Genomic DNA, 18,346 nt, shown 5'->3' on the forward strand with positions numbered 1-18,346 from the left:
GTTTGATTCTTCAATGGGAAGTAAAAATGGGAACTACACAGCTCGTATATTAAAATGTATGTTTATTAACAAGATATTTAACATCATTTCTGTTGACTCTTCACAGTTCAGTTCTACCTATAATATGAAAGTGTTAATGTACACTGAATATAAAATGAAAATGGAACTATGTACATTCACAAGAGTATACACCTGGACAGGGGAGAAAATACAATCTGGGGTCTTTTCTGAGGAGTGGGCCCAGACAGGTCATTTGAGGAATAGCCTCTTGAAATGTCTCACAGATGTCTGTGTTTATCTTTCAAATCAGTCCCTGCTGGTGGAGTCCTCTCAGTGAGGCTCATTTGAGAGATTGCCATCGAGTTTGCTGGCCTGCTAGTTATAAAATACGTCATCCTCGGACAGTGAGCTGCTGTCCACATGTCTGACGGCAGCCTCTGCAGTGGCAGTGCTTCTGTCCACCTGCAGGGGTCCAACTCTGTCCTGGTGGCTGTTGGACGTCGATGAAATGGGGTCCAACGTTGGCTGAAAGACGAGGTTGGCCGCCCTGTTGTCCCCGTAGGTCTGGGCATGGATGCTGTACAGGTGCTGAGGAACACTGACACTTCCACCGTCCAGCAGGAACTGTGACAGGAAGTGGCTTTGTGCTGCTGAGGAGGGAAAATTACAGTGTCAGTGGAATGGTTGCTACAAGAAAAAACAGTTGAAATCGTTTTCCAGGCAGCTAGGTGCATTTGGGTTGTAGTGGATTTAGAAGCTCTTCTCTCTAAAACAGTATATTTTAGAAACAGCACAGATGCTCTCGCTGCTTGAATTGAATCAAAAAAAGATGACACTTTGAAGCAGCTGCAGAATGTAGCTTTTATAAGTGTTTATACCATGAGAGAGCTATTTCTGTATGTAAAATCCTGTCAAATCACAAGGGGCATGTGGACACATTTTTGAGATTTTGAAATACAGTAAATATTCTCCAGTTAGTAACCTACAATATATATATATATATATATATATATACATATATATATGAACTAAAAAAAGCTCTTTAACAGGACAAACCTTGTAAACTGGTGGAGGGCTGCTCTAAGCCATCGGTCATCGACCACACATTCATGGCTGCCTCGGCCAGGGCAAACTGCTCCGCCACTCCTGTGAAACAAACACATTTAATGCTCCTTTTCTTGAAAGTCTACCCCCAGTTGTTTATTTTACCAAGTCTCCCAACTCCACAGACAAAGGGGAAATCGAATAAGTGCACTCGATTCAAGTCACTGTCATGGCACGTCTTAAGGACTATTGATTTGTCTAGATTCTCCCTCTGTACAGGCTAATTGAACAGAAACCATGCCTGAGGGATTTGAGCGACACTCCAGCATCTTATTTTTCTTCACTTTAATCCCCTCGTGTATTCTCACCTGCGGCGAAGCGAGCTTCCTTGATCTCGTCCGTCATTTGGGAGTAGAACTGTTCATCCTCCTGCAGCTCGGCACTCACCCCCCCCCAGCTTCCTCCTCCTTTAGCCCAGTTCCCGCTCCATCCGCCCACACCCCCCCCAGCCTGGCCTCCTCCACCCCACCCCTTCCACTCAATCAGGTGAGCAACGCGCCCCTGGGCCATCGCCGTCGGTTTGGTGATGTGCTCCTTTATTGTGGCCACCACTCCTAAGTGAGGGGAACAGACAGAAGGACACATGTGGATAAAGTGGATTAGGTGGACATACAGTACGTGTGGTAGCAGAGGAAAGTAGGGATTGAAGAGGGCAGAAAAATGGAAAAAAGGGCAAGGGACAGGAGAATAGAAATGGAAGAAGAACACACTGAGGAATATGAATCATAAAATGGTTTTATATGTAGAGTGTACTTAAGGAAGAATACTACAAAACATATAATATATGACACTGATATAAACAGAAGAGAATGGAGCATTTTGATGCTGCCGAAGTGTTAATCAATGTATATGTGAATGATAAAAATGGGTGCCAGCTCCAATGTTTTTTTTATTTCTCAGTGGGTTTTATTAACCATCTTATATTTTGCATTCTTTGTCTCGTATTTCATCTTGTTCTTTTATCCTAATTTATAAAGTGGCATTTATTTTCCATTTATTATAGAATTCTATCCATGTTTTTATGTTAATTATCTGTCTGTTTTCCCTCACTCTGTGCTGCATTTCTTGTATGATACAAATCAAGTTTGGTTTGTAATACTTGAAAATAAATTCAATACTTTTAGCATGATAAACACTTGAGTTTCTGCTGCCGCACTCTGATATCGAACGCCATAAAAAATAAATTGGAGAAAAGTGGAAACGCAGCACCCGAGATGATTTTGGAGAGGATTATAAATGTAATTGTTTATAACTGGCTGCACTTCAGCAGCACTGCATGAAGGTCATTTCATAGAAAACAAATATTATTATAACTTGATATGAAAGAAATTATAATATTTTTCAATTTCCATAAATGCACATTTATTAACAGAGACACAACTTTGGTCTTTCGTTTCATTTTGTTATTTATTTCCAGATCTAAATAAACAAACACATCTTTACAGTTTATAAACTGTGGTTTGAAAGGGGCCTATTATGCTCATTTTCAGGTTCATAATTGTATTTTGTAAAACTTCTGTGACATGTCTCCATGCTTTAACGTTCAAAAAGCTCTTTATTTTTTCTCATACTGCCTGTGCTGCAGCACCTCTTTTCACCCTCTGTCTGAAACCAGAGCCCAGTCTGCTCTGATTGGTTAGCTGGCCAGCTCTGTTGCAATTTCTCAACAGCTGAGAGATGTCCCGCCCCTTAGCCTATCACGTACAATGTATTGGAGTACTAGCCAATATAAGCGCGAGTGTTACATAGTGATGACAATTATGTTACGGAATTAACAAATGCATTTCAGGCGGAGGGGGGAGTGTCTGGGAGAGAAACTCCCTCTTAAGTCTTTGCAGTCTATTTACATTCATAAAAAACCTTTATAAAAACACACTACAGGAAAGAGAGAGCCACAAAAAGCATAATGGTGCCTCTGAAAGGTGGGTCAGACAGAATACTGGCACCAATATGCATCTCTTCATTTACTTTGTATGCAGTCGTACTGCCTCTTACATGACTTTAGTTTTGTCTAGAACATAATTAAACATAAACATCTCAAGTAATGTGACGTTTCAAGGCCTGCCTGTCACTTTCTATAAGACTCTCAAGATATTTTCTGTCTGTGGTTGGTGCCGATTGTGAACATTCAATTAAATCTAATCAGAACCGCATCCGATTTGAAATATATAAGGGCCTTTTTTCAAGTTAGTAATGTCCAAGTTAAATCTCAGGCCCTAATTTTTGTGACGGACTCAAATTCGCAGCCCTTTTGCTTTAACTAAATGGATTCTTGTCGGGCAGTATCTAATCTCTGCAAAAATATGTTCTTCATAACCTGTAATCACTGGGAAAGTCTACAAAGGAGCCATCATCTCTTTTAATCAGAGGAGACAAGATCAGAAAGGTCTTGGGAAATGAAGAGGCGAAGCAAAAAGGAAAGGTTGAAAGGCAAAATGGCAAAATAGAAAGAGGAGGAAAGGTTAAAGTAAGAAGAAAAAGTCAGAACAAGGAAAAGGTTACACGTTTGGAGGGAAATGGAAACAATTAAATGAAGAAGTCATACAGCCTGGGCTAATTGAAAGTATTTCTGTGGAAGCCCAACAACTAGAGCATGTGCTATCTCACTCCGCGTTCACACTGTTATGACTATAATGAGACTCTGTTCTGGCTCAATGGTGAGGAAGCTATGTTTGCATATATTCAAGTCATGTGCACACTGAAAAAAAAATCCCATTTGTTTTATAAATTGGATATTTTGGCCTTACTTTCTGCATTTCAGTGTTAAAAGGACCACATCCTACTTGGCAAATGTCGCAGGCCACAGAATAATCATGTTTCTGAATTCAGAGGGAACACCATGATAGCCAATTTCTCTACTGATTAGTAGCTATAGTGCAAGAGAGAGAGCATTGAAAACTGAAACTGTATATCGCTATATAGGTCTGAAGGTATATATTGCATTGGATTTAACCATTCCAACTAAAACTATGAATGAAAGTGTCTAGTTAATGATTAGAAATTCTATGAATTCCATTCTGCTTTTCATATGCAAGAAGCAATATAGAAAAATGTCTAATTGTCAGTGTGACGAAAAGGAAAAAGATTGCATTATATTAGATGTGTTAGCATCAAGCTGCATTGATTTATTTTGGCCACTTAGGGGCAGCATATACACATAACCTGAATATATAATAAAGGTTATTGAGTGGATTTTCATTAAGAGTTTTGTTTCTAGCCACCTGTCAAATGTAAGTATTCACAAGCTGTTTTGGATCGATATAAACTGCTGAGGCTAATGTCCGACGCTAACATTAGCTGCTAAATCTGCATTATGTAAGTCCAACATTTGTTTGGTATAAAATGTAACCAATCAAAAATTGTTAAACTGTCCAGATGTAACGTCACAGCTACTGTATAGTCAGTGTTAATTTTAGAGGAAATGGGCAGGATTGCCTGGATCTTAATAAAGGGTATCACAAATACCTTGAGGAGTTCCAGAAAACCAAATGAATGTCGCTAAAACAAAAAAACCGTGTGTCATAGCAATGCAGTGACGTTATTTCCATTCAATTAGAACGTTGTTCTTATATATTAATGAGGTCCAATTGTAGGAGAAGGTATTGACTGTATGCTGTAAGCAATGATAGGGCTACAACATTGAATGAAGAAAACAGAGTCAGTCAGGAATAAGTCCCTTTGCAAAAATATACAAAATATATATTGCATTATGCAAAGCGTGACTCCCTGCTGTATGTTGTGAGGAAACAGAGCGGATGAACCAACACAGACAGATGGACAAACATGAAGTGAGATGAAAGATGTAGGTGCTGCCTACAGAGCTTTGTTATTTACCAGCCAGTATGGGAATACATCGAGGAAAATACGATTTATTCACATCCTAAAAGGGGGTCAATTCTTGTAAATTGCTGTTGGCAAGCGACAAGTGATTGTTTCAAGCTCTAGTGGGCTGAAACATAGAAAAAATATAATAATTAAAGCTGCAGCCGTGACTGTGGTAAAAAACAAAACAATTAGCATCCAAAAAATGTTTTAGAGGTTGATAATTAAAATGATTCTTATCAATGTGTCAGGCATGTGTTAGATTACATGACTTTTCGCAAACACTATTAGTCAAGAGTCAGCAGCTTTGTTAGCAGCTCTGTGAGTCTCTACCTAGGTCTAGTGGCGGTATTAGCTGAATGCTAATGTCAGCATGCTAACATGCACATTTTTAGTAGTAGTGAAGCTGTGCTGAATTCAAACCACTCAACAGTGTTTCAAAACTGAACGGCTAGATGCTTGGTTATGTATGTAAAAATAAGTATAGCATGTAGTTACGATGTTAAATATGTCACGTAGCATGTGACTAACCTAGCTTAACTTCTATTAACTCAACGTGCTTACTTTCAGTTTCAAAAACTCTGGTCTCCTGAGTAAAATTCCTGTCATTTTTTTACCTAGCCATCCAAAAATGACTAATACTACCGGTATAAGGATAGCATGTTCGAAACAGTGAACCATTTTCCACAAACGGAAATTAATGGCTAATACAATTGATGGCCTTCCGATTAGACCAAATGTTCAACTTGTGCCTGGGAAATATTGAATTATGATTTAATGACCATGTTTATACTCATTCATTTCATAAACTAACTGTCAGCATAAAATCTGCACCTCAATAATGTCATAGTGATAAACCCTTGTGATTTTTCAACACTATTCAATTTGTGGGTTTTAAACGTTTGATGTTATTAAAATCCCATTGGGGTGATAAATCTATCAAACCACATTAAGATAAAAGAACAAATGTAGCGCTCATGTTTGCCTTCTATTCTTCATAGTATAATTATATTTGTACAATAATATTTTAGATTGCACAGTGTGATCTGATTTGAGCAATTAGGTTGTCAGTTGCACTTTGTGATTGCACAGCTCTGCACAACTTGGTCCGCCAATTGAAGTGATGACTGACAAGCGATTAAGTCTGAGTAAATGTCAAAAAGCTTTTTAAATTTATATTTTACTGGACCGGTTCTGTCACTCTCAGAGCAGGTGTCAGCCTCTCAGCTGTCTACCTGAATGTCTGTATTTATGTAATATATTTATGCGTTTATAACAGCCTTCATAATTATACTGTCAGGGTGCTAGAGGAGCTTTCACTGGTAAAAGTTCAGCAAAGCATACCACATTAAGTCTCATAATTAACCTCCTGCAGAGAGAAGGAAGAAGTGGAAAAGAGGCCGACAGACGCAGGATGCAGAAGAGAAGTAGATACCAAAATCAAAAGCGAGGGAAAAAAATCAAATGAGAGAAGAAAACATGTGTGAACTTGTACCTTATGGTTCACTCATGCCTGTCTGGTTACACTGGCATTACAGGATATGAGTAAGAGCGAGAAACAGCATGAAGGAGATGGGAAATTAAACGAGTTATCTCCGACGGTTACTAATACAATTTCCTAGCTTGCTGCTCTACCAGTCCAATATATTGGATTCATAATAATAACACAACATGAACTGGTATTGTGTGTGTGTGTGTGTGTGTGTGTGTGTGTGTGTGTGTGTGTGTGTGTGTGTGTGTGTGTGTGTGTGTGTGTGTGTGTGTGTGTGTGTGTGTGTGTGTGTGTGTGTGTGTGTGTGTGTGTGTGTGTGTGTGTGTGTGTATGTCTCACCCATCAGAGAGGAGGTAGCCAGCTGGCCAATATCATAGCCGCTGGTTTTATCAGCCACACTGCCGTTAGACGGATTCTGGCCATCCTGCTTAATACAATGCACAAGAAAAGCGAGAATATCACATGTTTGGCATTGATGCAACTTTAACAAAATTGATATAATAGCTTATGTTAGCATGTGGTCTACATGTGACATGGGTCTTTGATAGAGGGAATTTGCATCAGTACAGGTTACTACATTGTATGATTGTCCTATTCACAGGAAAACAGCACAAACACCTATATCCTATACAAACACAAGCACTTTACATACACCCTACTCTTTTTTGGACATTTTATACGTGATGACGCAACTGGTCATACACACACAAACTGGTGATAATGACAATGAAAGCCAGCTATTGTCAAAATCCTGCAATCACACTCAAGTGGAGGAATTTGCGAAGTAGCGGCAATCAGTATGGAAAGAAAAACTTAATTTCAAAGACATTTCTCTCAGTTTATTGATGACAGTAATCTGATAATACAGTATACTGAGAGAAAAACCTTGGATTTTTTCAAAAGATGTTGCAAGCAATAACACATTATAGGTACATGTTTGCACATTAGTGCGAGGTTCCACTTAAATGTATTTCTGTTGGAAATCACTACAGACAAAAGTCACTTCAATTTGAAATGAACAAATAAAAAAATGAATCGTTTCCCTTGGGCAAACTAAGGCTGTTTCAAATTAACTGCATCATTGCCAGATGTGTGGTCACTGCAAATCCATCTTTATAACTGCTATTTTTAATCAACCACAATGTATCATTATTTAATGACTGTTTTACGATAACACCATTAAATTTGGTAGACAACATTTAACAGTCATTGTAAGATATGGTTTGGTAGGTTAAATATTTGTTTTAACTTATTTTCTAAGCCAAGGTTTAGCTTAGTAGCCTACCTTGTAAAGGCAGAATAAAGGTTATAAAAAGGCTGGAAATTAATTAAATTCAACAAATGCTCATAATCTAGAACAAAACAAATGATACTTTAGTAAATATCAGTAATAACGCCAATCACAAAAGTCTCATTTTGTCCTGTGACAGTAAAACCTTAACGTTTCTTTTGCTAGCTTCCCAGCTAGCTAGCAACCTTAGCTACAGTTAGCTTGACACCAAACTGGTAAATTCAAAACAATAACTATTTGGTTAGTTCGTTTTTACTGACAATAAATCATTTTATACAAAAACGGTATACATTTGACCAGTATCTGATTCTATACTTATGGAGACACTAGAATTGTGAAGGCTTTAGGCCTGCATAAGCTACATTAGCTAACATTTAGCAAAGCATGTTAAAAGTACAAATGATGTCAAATGTTATTCAAACTGTCAAGATAAAATGAAAATGTACCCTGAGGTAAGAGGACTAAAAGTGTTTCAATATTAAACATTTTGTAGAATGTTGTTATTGAATACACAAATATAGACAAAAAGCTTCTATCATCTTGGCAATATCACTCCAGAAACAAGCATGGATAGCGTGCTGGAGCCTAGTTGAGGAGCAGACTGAACATGTTGTTTGTTAAAAAGATATAAACTGTAAAATAGAGCCAGACGGCTGCATTAACCTCACTGTGCAGTAAACATGTACAATAATAGGCAGATAATCATCTAAATGGCAAGTTAATCTGAGCCATGCGGTTTTTGTTAAAATAATTGTATATCCTTTGAAGCAGACCGGTAATGGGGTCATTCTGATCATTTCACTTTCACTCGATCAGTAGAACTGTGCAGGCAAACACTGAAAGGGTTATTTAATCCTTATCACAGAGAAACATATTTTATCTGATGGAATTAGTGTTTAGTTTTATTTTTCCAGAATTTGAGATATTGTTTGTGCAAGTTTCTTCCTCTACCCCAATACAATTTAAATGAATGGAGTTTACATAATAGTATTTTCCAAGTTGAGGATTATTGGAGAAGAAAACAAATTATTTCAGTTCTCTCCATAAAATGTTCTCAGAAACCACTAATAGCTTTACATGACCAAAATATATGACTGTGTTTTATGATCTGCACACCACATTCTCTCCAACATCTGGAAATGTGATTTATAATCTTGAACTATAATCTTTACATGTATTATTTTGAGTTAGTTATTTTATATATGTTTATGCACATTTGTTCCCCATCAGCTGCATCAAAATTTGTTTTTGCAAACATGATTAGTTGATCTGAGATAGGTTGTATTATTTGAACCAACTTACATTCAGTTTCAATCCCACCACAGTCATCCAAGCCCACACTTTTCCTTTAATTTTAAAAAAACATCAAAACGTTTCACTTTGAAGAATTTAAGGTTTTTTAAAATTTTTTATTGCAGACCCATTACTCTGGATAGTTCAAAGAACTCAGCATCAGAGCTTTTTAGGGACGATATTTTCTACTAAAGAGCTAGTTTAAGTGGCCCTAATGTGCTTTGTGTGTTTTTGTGCATGTAAATGGTCTGCAAAGGCTGAAATCTCAAAGTTAGCGATAAAGGGAGTTTCTCTCCCACACCCTTTTAAAGATTGCATTTAGACTCCTTTGTTTACTTCCATGACATAAAGACATCACTATATAACACAACCGTTTCTATTGGCTAGCTCTCAAACACATTGTAAGTTATAGGCTAAGGGGCATTGCTAAGCAGTTGAACAATCAAAACAGAGCTATCCAGCTAACCAATCAGAGCAGACTGGGCTCTGGTTTCAGACAGAGGGTGAAAAGAGGTACTGCAGCACAGGCAGTATGATAAAAATAAAGAGCTTTTTCAACATTAAAGCATGTAAACATGTCACAGTAGAGGCACAAAATAAAAAACGAAGCTGAAAATGAGCATAAAAGGGCCCCTTTAAAACTGTTATAATACTGGGGCTTGGAGAATGTTAAAGCCAAAATGTGTAGCTTTGTGTTTAAATCTACAGTAAATGTGACTCACCTCTTCAGATGATGGCTGACCTTCCACAGTCTGATCCTGCCGTACTGTCATAGGATAGTGGAGCTCTGCAAAAACACACACACACATACACACACACACACACACACGTCAGATCCATGCTCTAAGTGTGTCATAGAGTCTTTAAATTCAAAACCCAGTTGTCTCTTATGGCCAGGGGTCAAGCGAGGCTCATATATAATGGATGAGAGACAAATAGACAACTGAAGCCTCTCTGCCTATTTGATTTTTAATTGATGGTGATGAGGTCCAAATTAATGACAAAAGGAAATGAAGCATGGGCTCAGAGGGAAGTGGAGTTAACATCATTAGACAGGTCGACGGACACACACACACACACACACACACACACACACACACACACACACACACACACACACACACACACACACACACACACACACACACACACACACACACACACACACACACACACACACACACACACACACACACACACACACACACACACACACACACACACACACACACACACACACACACACACACACACACACACACACACAGGGTTTCCCCCGGGATGTGTCGTCAAGACAATTGGCTGTCGCTATGGAAACGCAACACCAACAGAAGGCGACTGATAGCCCTCCGTTTACTTAAGTCACGATCTGGTCCCTGGCTTCATTGCATGATATGAGCAGGTCAAGAAAGCCATCATGATTCCTGAACCATGAACACACTCACACTCCCGCTGTTCTCTTAGCTGTCTGTCTGGAGCCTCGCAGCTGCTTTCCCTCTGTCCTCCCAGCTTGAAAGCATTGCTCTCATCACCCTCTAAATTGTTTGAATCTCACCCTTTTTCTGAACGAAAGCAGTCAAGATAAGGTGACAAAACATCGCAGGCTAAAAATATTTGTGGGAATGTGACATGAATGTTAAACACTCACAAAATAACAAGTCTTTTTAGAGGTATATCAGACAGCTGGTACACTTTATTACATCTTTTGAGGACACACATTCATTTTAGTGTTATTCCTGAGAGACACCCTGCTTTTATTTTATCCAGACAACAAACACTAATATATTTCCACCTAGGGCAAGGAGAAATAAGAGCCATCTTCACGTCACGACAAGTTGGAGATGAGCCTTCCATCATTCCTCCCAGCCCCCGGCACCCCCCAAGTCTAATTCAAAAAGCAATGTCTGCTCTTTGATCCAAAATAGCTACGCAAATAAAAACAAGCTTTTTGGCTGAATTCTTCAACATATGGTGAATCATTTCATCCTGCAAACACTTGCATTTAAAAAGACATGGTGGTTGTTGACGTCTCAGGGATCATGTTACTTTAATTTACTGTGATTTGTAGAGCTACCCCTTGAAAGCGTGACGCAACTCCTGAAATGTTTCTGAATGCTATCAACACTTCCTGCAGGATGATCAGACACTCAAACAGACACACAGACTTGGGACACACATAAAACAGGTGGACTGACCTTTGTGACCTTTGCAGAGGCAGGCACCCATGGTGTCAGGACGGCTGGAAGGTTATCTGTTCACCATGGTGGCTTGAGGATGAGGAGGTGAGAGGGATGAATAAAGGGGAGGAAGGAAGGGAAGAGAGAGAGAGAGAGAGGTATTAGCAGTGTCAGTCAGCGGAGGAGCAGAGAGGAACTGAGGCTGGTGGGGGGGGGAGTGAGAGCAGATGAGCGGCAGGCTGATGCATTGCCTGACTTCTCTGTATAAGAGGAGTGAGGTGAGAGAGTGACATAAAGTGTGGGGAGGGGAGATAAAGAGAGAGAGAAATAGGGGAGAATACATGAATGCCTGTTTACTGACGATTTCGAATCTCCTCCCTTCAATTGTTTTTCTATTCTCCTCCCACTCTGTTCACTGTACTGTATAAAGGAGAGTCTCACTGTGGAAAGAGGGCTTGATATGCTGACGAATCTAAATGTTGAATATTAAAATTTAATATATGCTAACAATTCAGCACCATGCTATACAACCTTAACTTGCAGCTAGTAATGCACAGAGTGCATGGCGTTGTTTTAATACACATTAAAGTTAGTACCTATCTATTCATCTATCTATCTATCTATCTATACACGTGGTTCAAAATAAAAAAATAATCCTGGCATTTTATGGCTACTTAAGTAGTGAGAGTTAGATGGTCTCCTCAAACACATTTGTTTTGTGACATATGTAACTTACAGTGTTTGAAAAACTTAAATCTAACTTACCATTGATGTCAAAATTGGAGATTTCAGGGTTTAGAAAAGCATTGTTTCAGGTTTTCCACTGTCAAATAACTGTTTTTACATGTCCAAAGTGAGTTTTGGTTCATAGAGATTAGTTGTTTCAGTTATGACAGATTTCGTCTGCTGTTTGAAATTACCAAATGTAGCCTTCTCGATAAAGCATACACCTTTACACACACACACACACACACACACACACACACACACACACAAAATGTGAAACGATCACAATGCTTCCACATTTTGTCTCCGTTTGTCTCGCGATAAGAATTCAGGGGAAAATCCTGTTGCCATGGCAGCCAAGACACCTTGTGTTTGAGGTTTTTTTTTTTCTGATCCAACTAATTATGAGAGAAAGGAGGCAAAGAAACGTCTTTTGATGGGCAGCGGAGGATAGTGCAGATGGAGTGAGCAGAACACTGGACGCTGACATCAGCATTCAAACAAATCTCAGCTTAAATCAGAAACAGCTGTTGGATATGTTGAACAATGTTTATTTTCCAAACAGTAAGAACCTGTTTTCCTTTTATTTGCCCTTGGCAGAGAAAAGTATACTCTTGCCCTAATTTCTGTCCTTGTTTTTATATTCACAAAAGGTAGCGGTTGGGTGCCTTAAGTTACTTTGGAACCAGTCACAAGCTAGGAACAGAACAACAGTACAGACCATCCTTAGTTCCATAACATTTTATTATGCTGGAACCTCATCAAGGACCCTTTAAAAATCCTTTCCAGGGGGTATTAACTGTTGCAGGCTGCTTTTAGTGCTCCATGTGTTTCTGAAAGTGGTTGCTGAAGTTTTGTTTTCAGGAGGCCCTCGACAGGGCACTAATAACATTTTGAAGTGCTCAAGATCTCCTTTAAAAAAGGTCCCTATAGACCCCTAAACCACCATCAGAAAATGTGATTTGCCCCAAGTAACCCACCAAAAGAGCCCAAATTTCATCAGGACTACTGGAGCTCTTGAAAACCTAAAACCTCCTCAAGGAACCCTAAACACACTAAAGGAACTGGAAAACCTTGGAAAAAAGTTTTAAAAATCATGTTGACCCTTTGTTTAAAGTTTCCTATTTCTATTGGTGAACTGGTTATACAAGGCTTACATACGGTACTGTTATCATGTCTGTCTAAACCTTGAACAGCAATCTAAATCTACCTTCAGGTACAAAAAGTAACCTGAACCTGAAATCCTTGTGCCCCTAAAATCTGGACCACTGGAATGAAGTAGGGACTACTGGAAAAGTGACACCTAAAAAGACATATTTTTTGGACCTGGAAAACCCTCAGGAAGCTCATTCAAGGGCCTCTTTTAAAATCCACCTTGAATATTCTTAATGATGTTTTAAAACATTACCAAAATCTCTTTCAGATCTCTGATTGAGATGCCTCATGACAGAGGAGAGGGCTGGTTAGAGCAGTCTGACCTCTTGTGGTGAAAAAGACAAAGTGCAGCAGTTTTTCTATCGCTTCTGTATCCTGGAAAGCAACGCCACGACTATTCATAAGTGTTTCCTGTTGATGCCTGATACATGTAGTGTCCTAACAATAATTCAGTCCAGAATGAGAAATTCTTTCCTCCTTGCAGAAACCTGTTGTTGTGCAAACCTTTTTTGGCACTGAGTGGAGTTCTTAATATGTACTGTAAAACAAAAACGGCTTTCTTATGTCCCATGTGTGTGACTGAATATGTGGTCTCCTTAGATCTCCCATCAAATGAAATGAATCTTGAATTTCATCAGATGAGAATGTGGGTTTTGGCCCAGTAGTTGTGATGCTCTTCACTGTGAAGCCACAGATATTCAGCAGCAGTCATCTCTGCGGTCCATTGAGGGATTGGAAGCCTTTCAATACTGGATGATTCTCAAGCAGTGGCATTTATGCACATCACACATGAAACACAGCTCAGTTTAACCTGTCAAGTTACGATGAAATGTAAGAGAGTGATTACTTTGATTCTCTAATGGGTAATAATCCCTTTTCTGGGGACCTTTCACTTGTATTTGTTGCAGTCTGTGTCAAAATGTGGGAATTCCCCACTGTTGTGATTTAAAAATGATGGGAAAATCATTGAGGTATATTTTAAACCTTGCGCAAGGTCAAGCAGACAGACCACCCTGCTTTTAATAGAGCCACCCTGCTTCACATTCACACAGCTCCGCATTTAACACACAGAGCTTCCCATTAAGCTCCTCCAAAGGTCAGCCTCAAGAACAACCAAATGTTATATGAAAACTTAACATGGTTTGGCCACAGTAGCTCTCCTTGAGGTTGTAGGACCACATGCAACACAATCAGTCCTGATGAGGCTCTGATGAAGCCTTGTTTGGCAGATGGCACAAGGCTCAGACATAAAATGGGAAGCTAAGATCAGAGAGTTTTGAACTTTTGGACTGCTGCTGTTGTGGTTTACATCCCAAATGCCCCATTATTATGAAAGTAAATAAGATAAAACTACAGTTTTTATACTGCAATATAAACTATAAAATGAGGTTGAAGTTGACTGAAATAAAGTTTCTACTGTATTCAAGTTTCTCAAACTCAAATTGTCACTTTCTGATCAAAAATCCAGCTGCTTATATTTGAGGCTTGCTCTGAGATAAGTTATGCAATCAGATACTTGATTTGGCAGAAAACTGGCTCTTGGGCGAATTGTTCTATAACTATGGGTTAAATGGGCCATTTCTAAATAACGAGAAGCTCAACATTTATCATTGTTCAGAGAATCTGAGGATTTGGTTAGGATAAAGAGCATGGTCTGATGATAAATGGACTCAACCAAAGCTATGTTGGAATGATACAAATATAGTATGACAATTATATATCATTTATTTATAAAGCATCCTCATGTGACCTTTGGAGATCTGGTATTTTATCACTTATTGTTTACAGACAGTATGCCAGAAATGCTCTGTGCTATGTGATGTTGGACTGATAAGTTCTATTTTGTTTTCCATTGCCTGATTTACTCTAAAAATGTTGATTTTGCAATATGCATGAAGCAGAAAGATAACGTTTGGCTGTTTACATAAAAAACATTATCAAGTTATTTTGAGAAAGTGCGGGTGTGAAGACCAATGTGTTTTTCAGGATGAACTGTAGATATGAAACAGTTCTTTCAGTGTAAAGATGTAGATTTTGTTATTTGAAATATTTTATTTTAAAGAATAAAGATGTATTTTATACCAAAATACATTGTAATGCAATGTGGCGTGGGCCAGAGGTGCGTCACAGAAATAAAATGAAATAACTAGGCATCACAATTCAATATGATTTGAGGAGCTTTTTTAAATATTAAGATCTACATATGTTTGGAATTTACCAACTTAAATATGGTCTTTTTCTGGAGATTGAGGATGTTGTGCCCTTACCTTAGAAAGGGCAGATTAGACAGTGTGGGAATGGAAAAAGATGAAAAATGGATGTTGAAGAATCAGGTCGATAAGCAGAAGTAGAGCTTCTTAGCCTCACCTAACTGGAACGTACCATCTGACCAGGTGAGTGTAGGGTGAGCTAAATCAAGCCATCTTTCCAATTCTAGAAAATAATGAACATATCACTAATACAACATCTCAAAGTTCCTGCTTTCAATTCAATCTATCTATGGGCCCCTATCCACAAACCATTAAGCACACAAAATATTATAGAATGTAATTAGCTGCAGTAATATCTTACCTATCTTTCTACATCTCATCAGTGCCCAGCCCCTCCCTGCTCACAGGACTTAATGAGACACACCTGTTTGCACTTTACTTGATTGAGCCTGTGATAAACCCCAGGAGCAACAATCACCTTTAAACAAACTGATGAGCTTGTGTCATTCATTGATCATGTATTAAATAAAATTAAACACTGGCGTGAAATGATTAATGAAATACACAGGAAAACGTGTCAACGTTGGCAGTACTAGTGAAAAAGGAGAAAAGCAACCGTTCCCAAGGACAATTGGATCTGAATTGTCAAACTTTAAAAAGATAATCCAAGAAAGTTTTTTTAAATGATCTGCACTTGAAAAATCACAGAAAATCAGAGAAGTGCTTTCAAAGCAAATTATTTATTGAGTAGACAGAAAGATTTCAAACATAAGAGATATTAATTCCTTTTTCACATCAGGTTCCAACACATGCACCTATGTTATGTTTAATAGTAGGGTTTAACTTATAGTAGTATAGAAGTATAAAATGTAATCTTTTACGGAAAACAAATCTTGATGCTTAAGTACAGAAAAAGCACAAACATAACCTGCAAACCTTTTTCAGGGTACCTTGTTTTAAGACAATGTTTAACCATTTTGAGAAATGCGCTTATTTGCTATCTTTGTTCGACGAGAAGGTCAATATTATTACCTTACTATGTCTCGCTTAGTATTAAGAAGGGCAACCAATTGTTAAAGAAAACATTTGATCCATTTGCCCAGTTCCTCTGTGCAGCGTCTGCGGCTACAGTGGCTAAAACCATAAATTCAAGTCTTTCAAATTTGATTTCCTCCATTAGTTCATCAATTTCTCGTGTTTCATTTCTCGTTTACTGTCTACATTTGCTAACTTCTAAGGCTAAAGAGCCGGTGAATAAAGCTCACATCATTGACATAAAAGTGATAGACGGAGCCCTAATGTGTTTGCCATGATCTTATCCCTCAAAGTGCAGGATTTTATACATTTTCCTTTTTATTCCGGAGTCATAAAAATATCTACATTTTACTATTACATGCCATTAAGGAGTAAGCGGAGAAAACCTTTGTGGAGCTGCTTGTTCTTTGCTGGCTTTCACTTTTGCTTTTCTTTGCCGTTTTTTGGAGAAACACATGCCAAGCGCAACACTCAAGAGTGCTGGGAAACACCTTGCCGAAACAGCGGAGGACAGCGAGTTGTCCTGGAATGAGTAACAGTGTGAGACCTTCTGAGGATGTGTGCGGGAATTTCTGCGGCTTGCCTGCACATGTGGATGGTGACTGGAAGTCTCAGTTCCATTTGTCTCAATAACTGAGTAATCGCATGTGTGTGTGTGTGTTGTGTGTCCAGGCCAGATCTCCCTCTGTGTCGGGCACGATGAAACCATAATATTAGCTCTAGAATCCCATGATAGACAGAGCATGCTGAAAACCACTGTCTGCAGATTGACCGCTCATCCCTCCCATTCCTGCCACTTCTGATCTCTTATTCTCATTTTCTCCGTGTGCCGCCACAGAAGCACCAAAATAGCACTCTCAGCTCTGAGGAAAACATATTTTGATGACACCAAGCTAAATTGCTGCTTTGTTGATGTGAAAATGGTGAGGCCTTTTGCTGGCTAATGGCTTTGGTTATTTCTGGCCGACAGTAAAGTTGGCAAGGTCTCAAGGCTACACCATCAGGAAATTGCATTTATCCAGAGGAGTTGGGCTGAAGTAATTCACTCCTTTTTTTATTTTATTTAAGGCTTCGCCGGGGTTTCAGCGGACCACCTCGGCCGTCCTGGTAGAGAAGCAGTGGGAGGCCCCGGGGCCTGACTGAAACCTCCCCTCCATGTGCTCCCTAATTGGTTTAATGACCGTAATTATCTGCTGGGGTGCATGTTGTGCAGGGGACGATTAATGGCCTCCAAAACATATGCAGACAGGCGGAAATTAAGAGGGGGGGGGGGCGCTGAGACAAAGAATAGCTTTGCGGGAAAAAAAAGAAGTCATAAAGTTTGAGAAAGAGACGCATCACGCTGGGTAAGACAAACAGAATAATGACACAGCTCTTTTTCTCTCTTCTTTACGGGAAATCTGTTGCTTTTAAAATGTCACATTAACTTCCAAAGCTTGGTTCTTCTTTTGATGGAGAAAAAAAGTACATTTAATCCGATGTAATCTGAGGCACATATGTGGACTAATGCAGGAAATACCACCCATGCAGTTACAAGGTTAAAGTGAACGCTCCAGAACACATCCATATACAGGAACCACCGCAGTAATTGAAAGCTTATTGGCTTAAGTAGAAGCACCAATGATGTACTCTAGACACTGGCTCCAAAAGATCTTTCGATTCTCATTAAAAGAAACATAAGCTTTTGAGTAGAAAGACACTCTTGGTTTTCCCCCACAAATTAGGTTCATGTTTGTGAATTTTACACTTGGGCTGCACCTCATTTTTTAGAATTTTTTGACATTATCAAAATCCTAATGTAGTCAAAGGGGTTAGACCTCCTAACATCCCTATGATATTCAGACTATCACTTAAAACAGCAAACCCTAACTAAAGATAAGCTGGTACACAGGAAAAGAAAATTACTTTTAATTTACTAATGTCCATGGATTCTTTTTCTTCAAGTGATTATGCCATATCAGTATGAGTTTATATAGCCATGTTATTATATTTGTACTTTAGTCTTGTTTTTTTATCTTGGTTTATTTGTATTCATCACTCA

At 38.8% G+C, this 18,346-nt stretch overlaps 1 protein-coding gene across 4 annotated transcripts; it reads right to left on the reverse strand.

The window, feature by feature from the left end:
* Positions 1-45: 45 nt before the first annotated feature.
* fam131c (family with sequence similarity 131 member C) lies at positions 46-15,659 on the reverse strand. Of its 4 annotated transcripts, XM_063890517.1 has the most exons (8): positions 15,632-15,659; positions 15,328-15,493; positions 11,198-11,269; positions 9,725-9,789; positions 6,758-6,845; positions 1,413-1,658; positions 1,057-1,146; positions 46-650 (listed from the first exon to the last, which is right to left on the reverse strand). In XM_063890517.1, exons 3-8 carry the CDS (start codon positions 11,226-11,228, stop codon positions 376-378), a joined length of 795 nt encoding a protein of 264 aa, XP_063746587.1. In that variant the 5' UTR covers positions 11,229-11,269; positions 15,328-15,493; positions 15,632-15,659; the 3' UTR covers positions 46-375. The 4 variants fall into 4 exon arrangements, with proteins under 4 accessions (XP_063746587.1, XP_063746611.1, XP_063746596.1 ...); XM_063890541.1 differs by lacking the exon at positions 15,632-15,659 and having other exon boundaries at positions 46-647; positions 6,758-6,842; positions 15,328-15,566; XM_063890526.1 differs by lacking the exon at positions 15,632-15,659 and having other exon boundaries at positions 6,758-6,842; positions 15,328-15,566.
* Positions 15,660-18,346: the final 2,687 nt, after the last annotated feature.

The sequence above is a fragment of the Eleginops maclovinus genome, chromosome 1, assembly GCF_036324505.1.
Source record: "Eleginops maclovinus isolate JMC-PN-2008 ecotype Puerto Natales chromosome 1, JC_Emac_rtc_rv5, whole genome shotgun sequence".
In the NCBI taxonomy this organism is placed as follows: domain Eukaryota; kingdom Metazoa; phylum Chordata; class Actinopteri; order Perciformes; family Eleginopidae; genus Eleginops; species Eleginops maclovinus.

What these genes read in the sequence shown, in the direction of transcription:
- fam131c (XM_063890517.1), bottom strand. Translation starts at nt 11,228, where the DNA reads ATGGGTGCCTGCCTCTGCAAAGGTCACAAAG. An exon ending in GGCTACCTCCTCTCTGATGG is followed by an intron (nt 1,659 to 6,757) that starts GTGAGACATACA and finishes CCCCTCACTTAG; the next exon opens with GAGTGGTGGCCACAATAAAG. An exon ending in GCCCTCCACCAGTTTACAAG is followed by an intron (nt 651 to 1,056) that starts GTTTGTCCTGTT and finishes TTCCCTCCTCAG; the next exon opens with CAGCACAAAGCCACTTCCTG.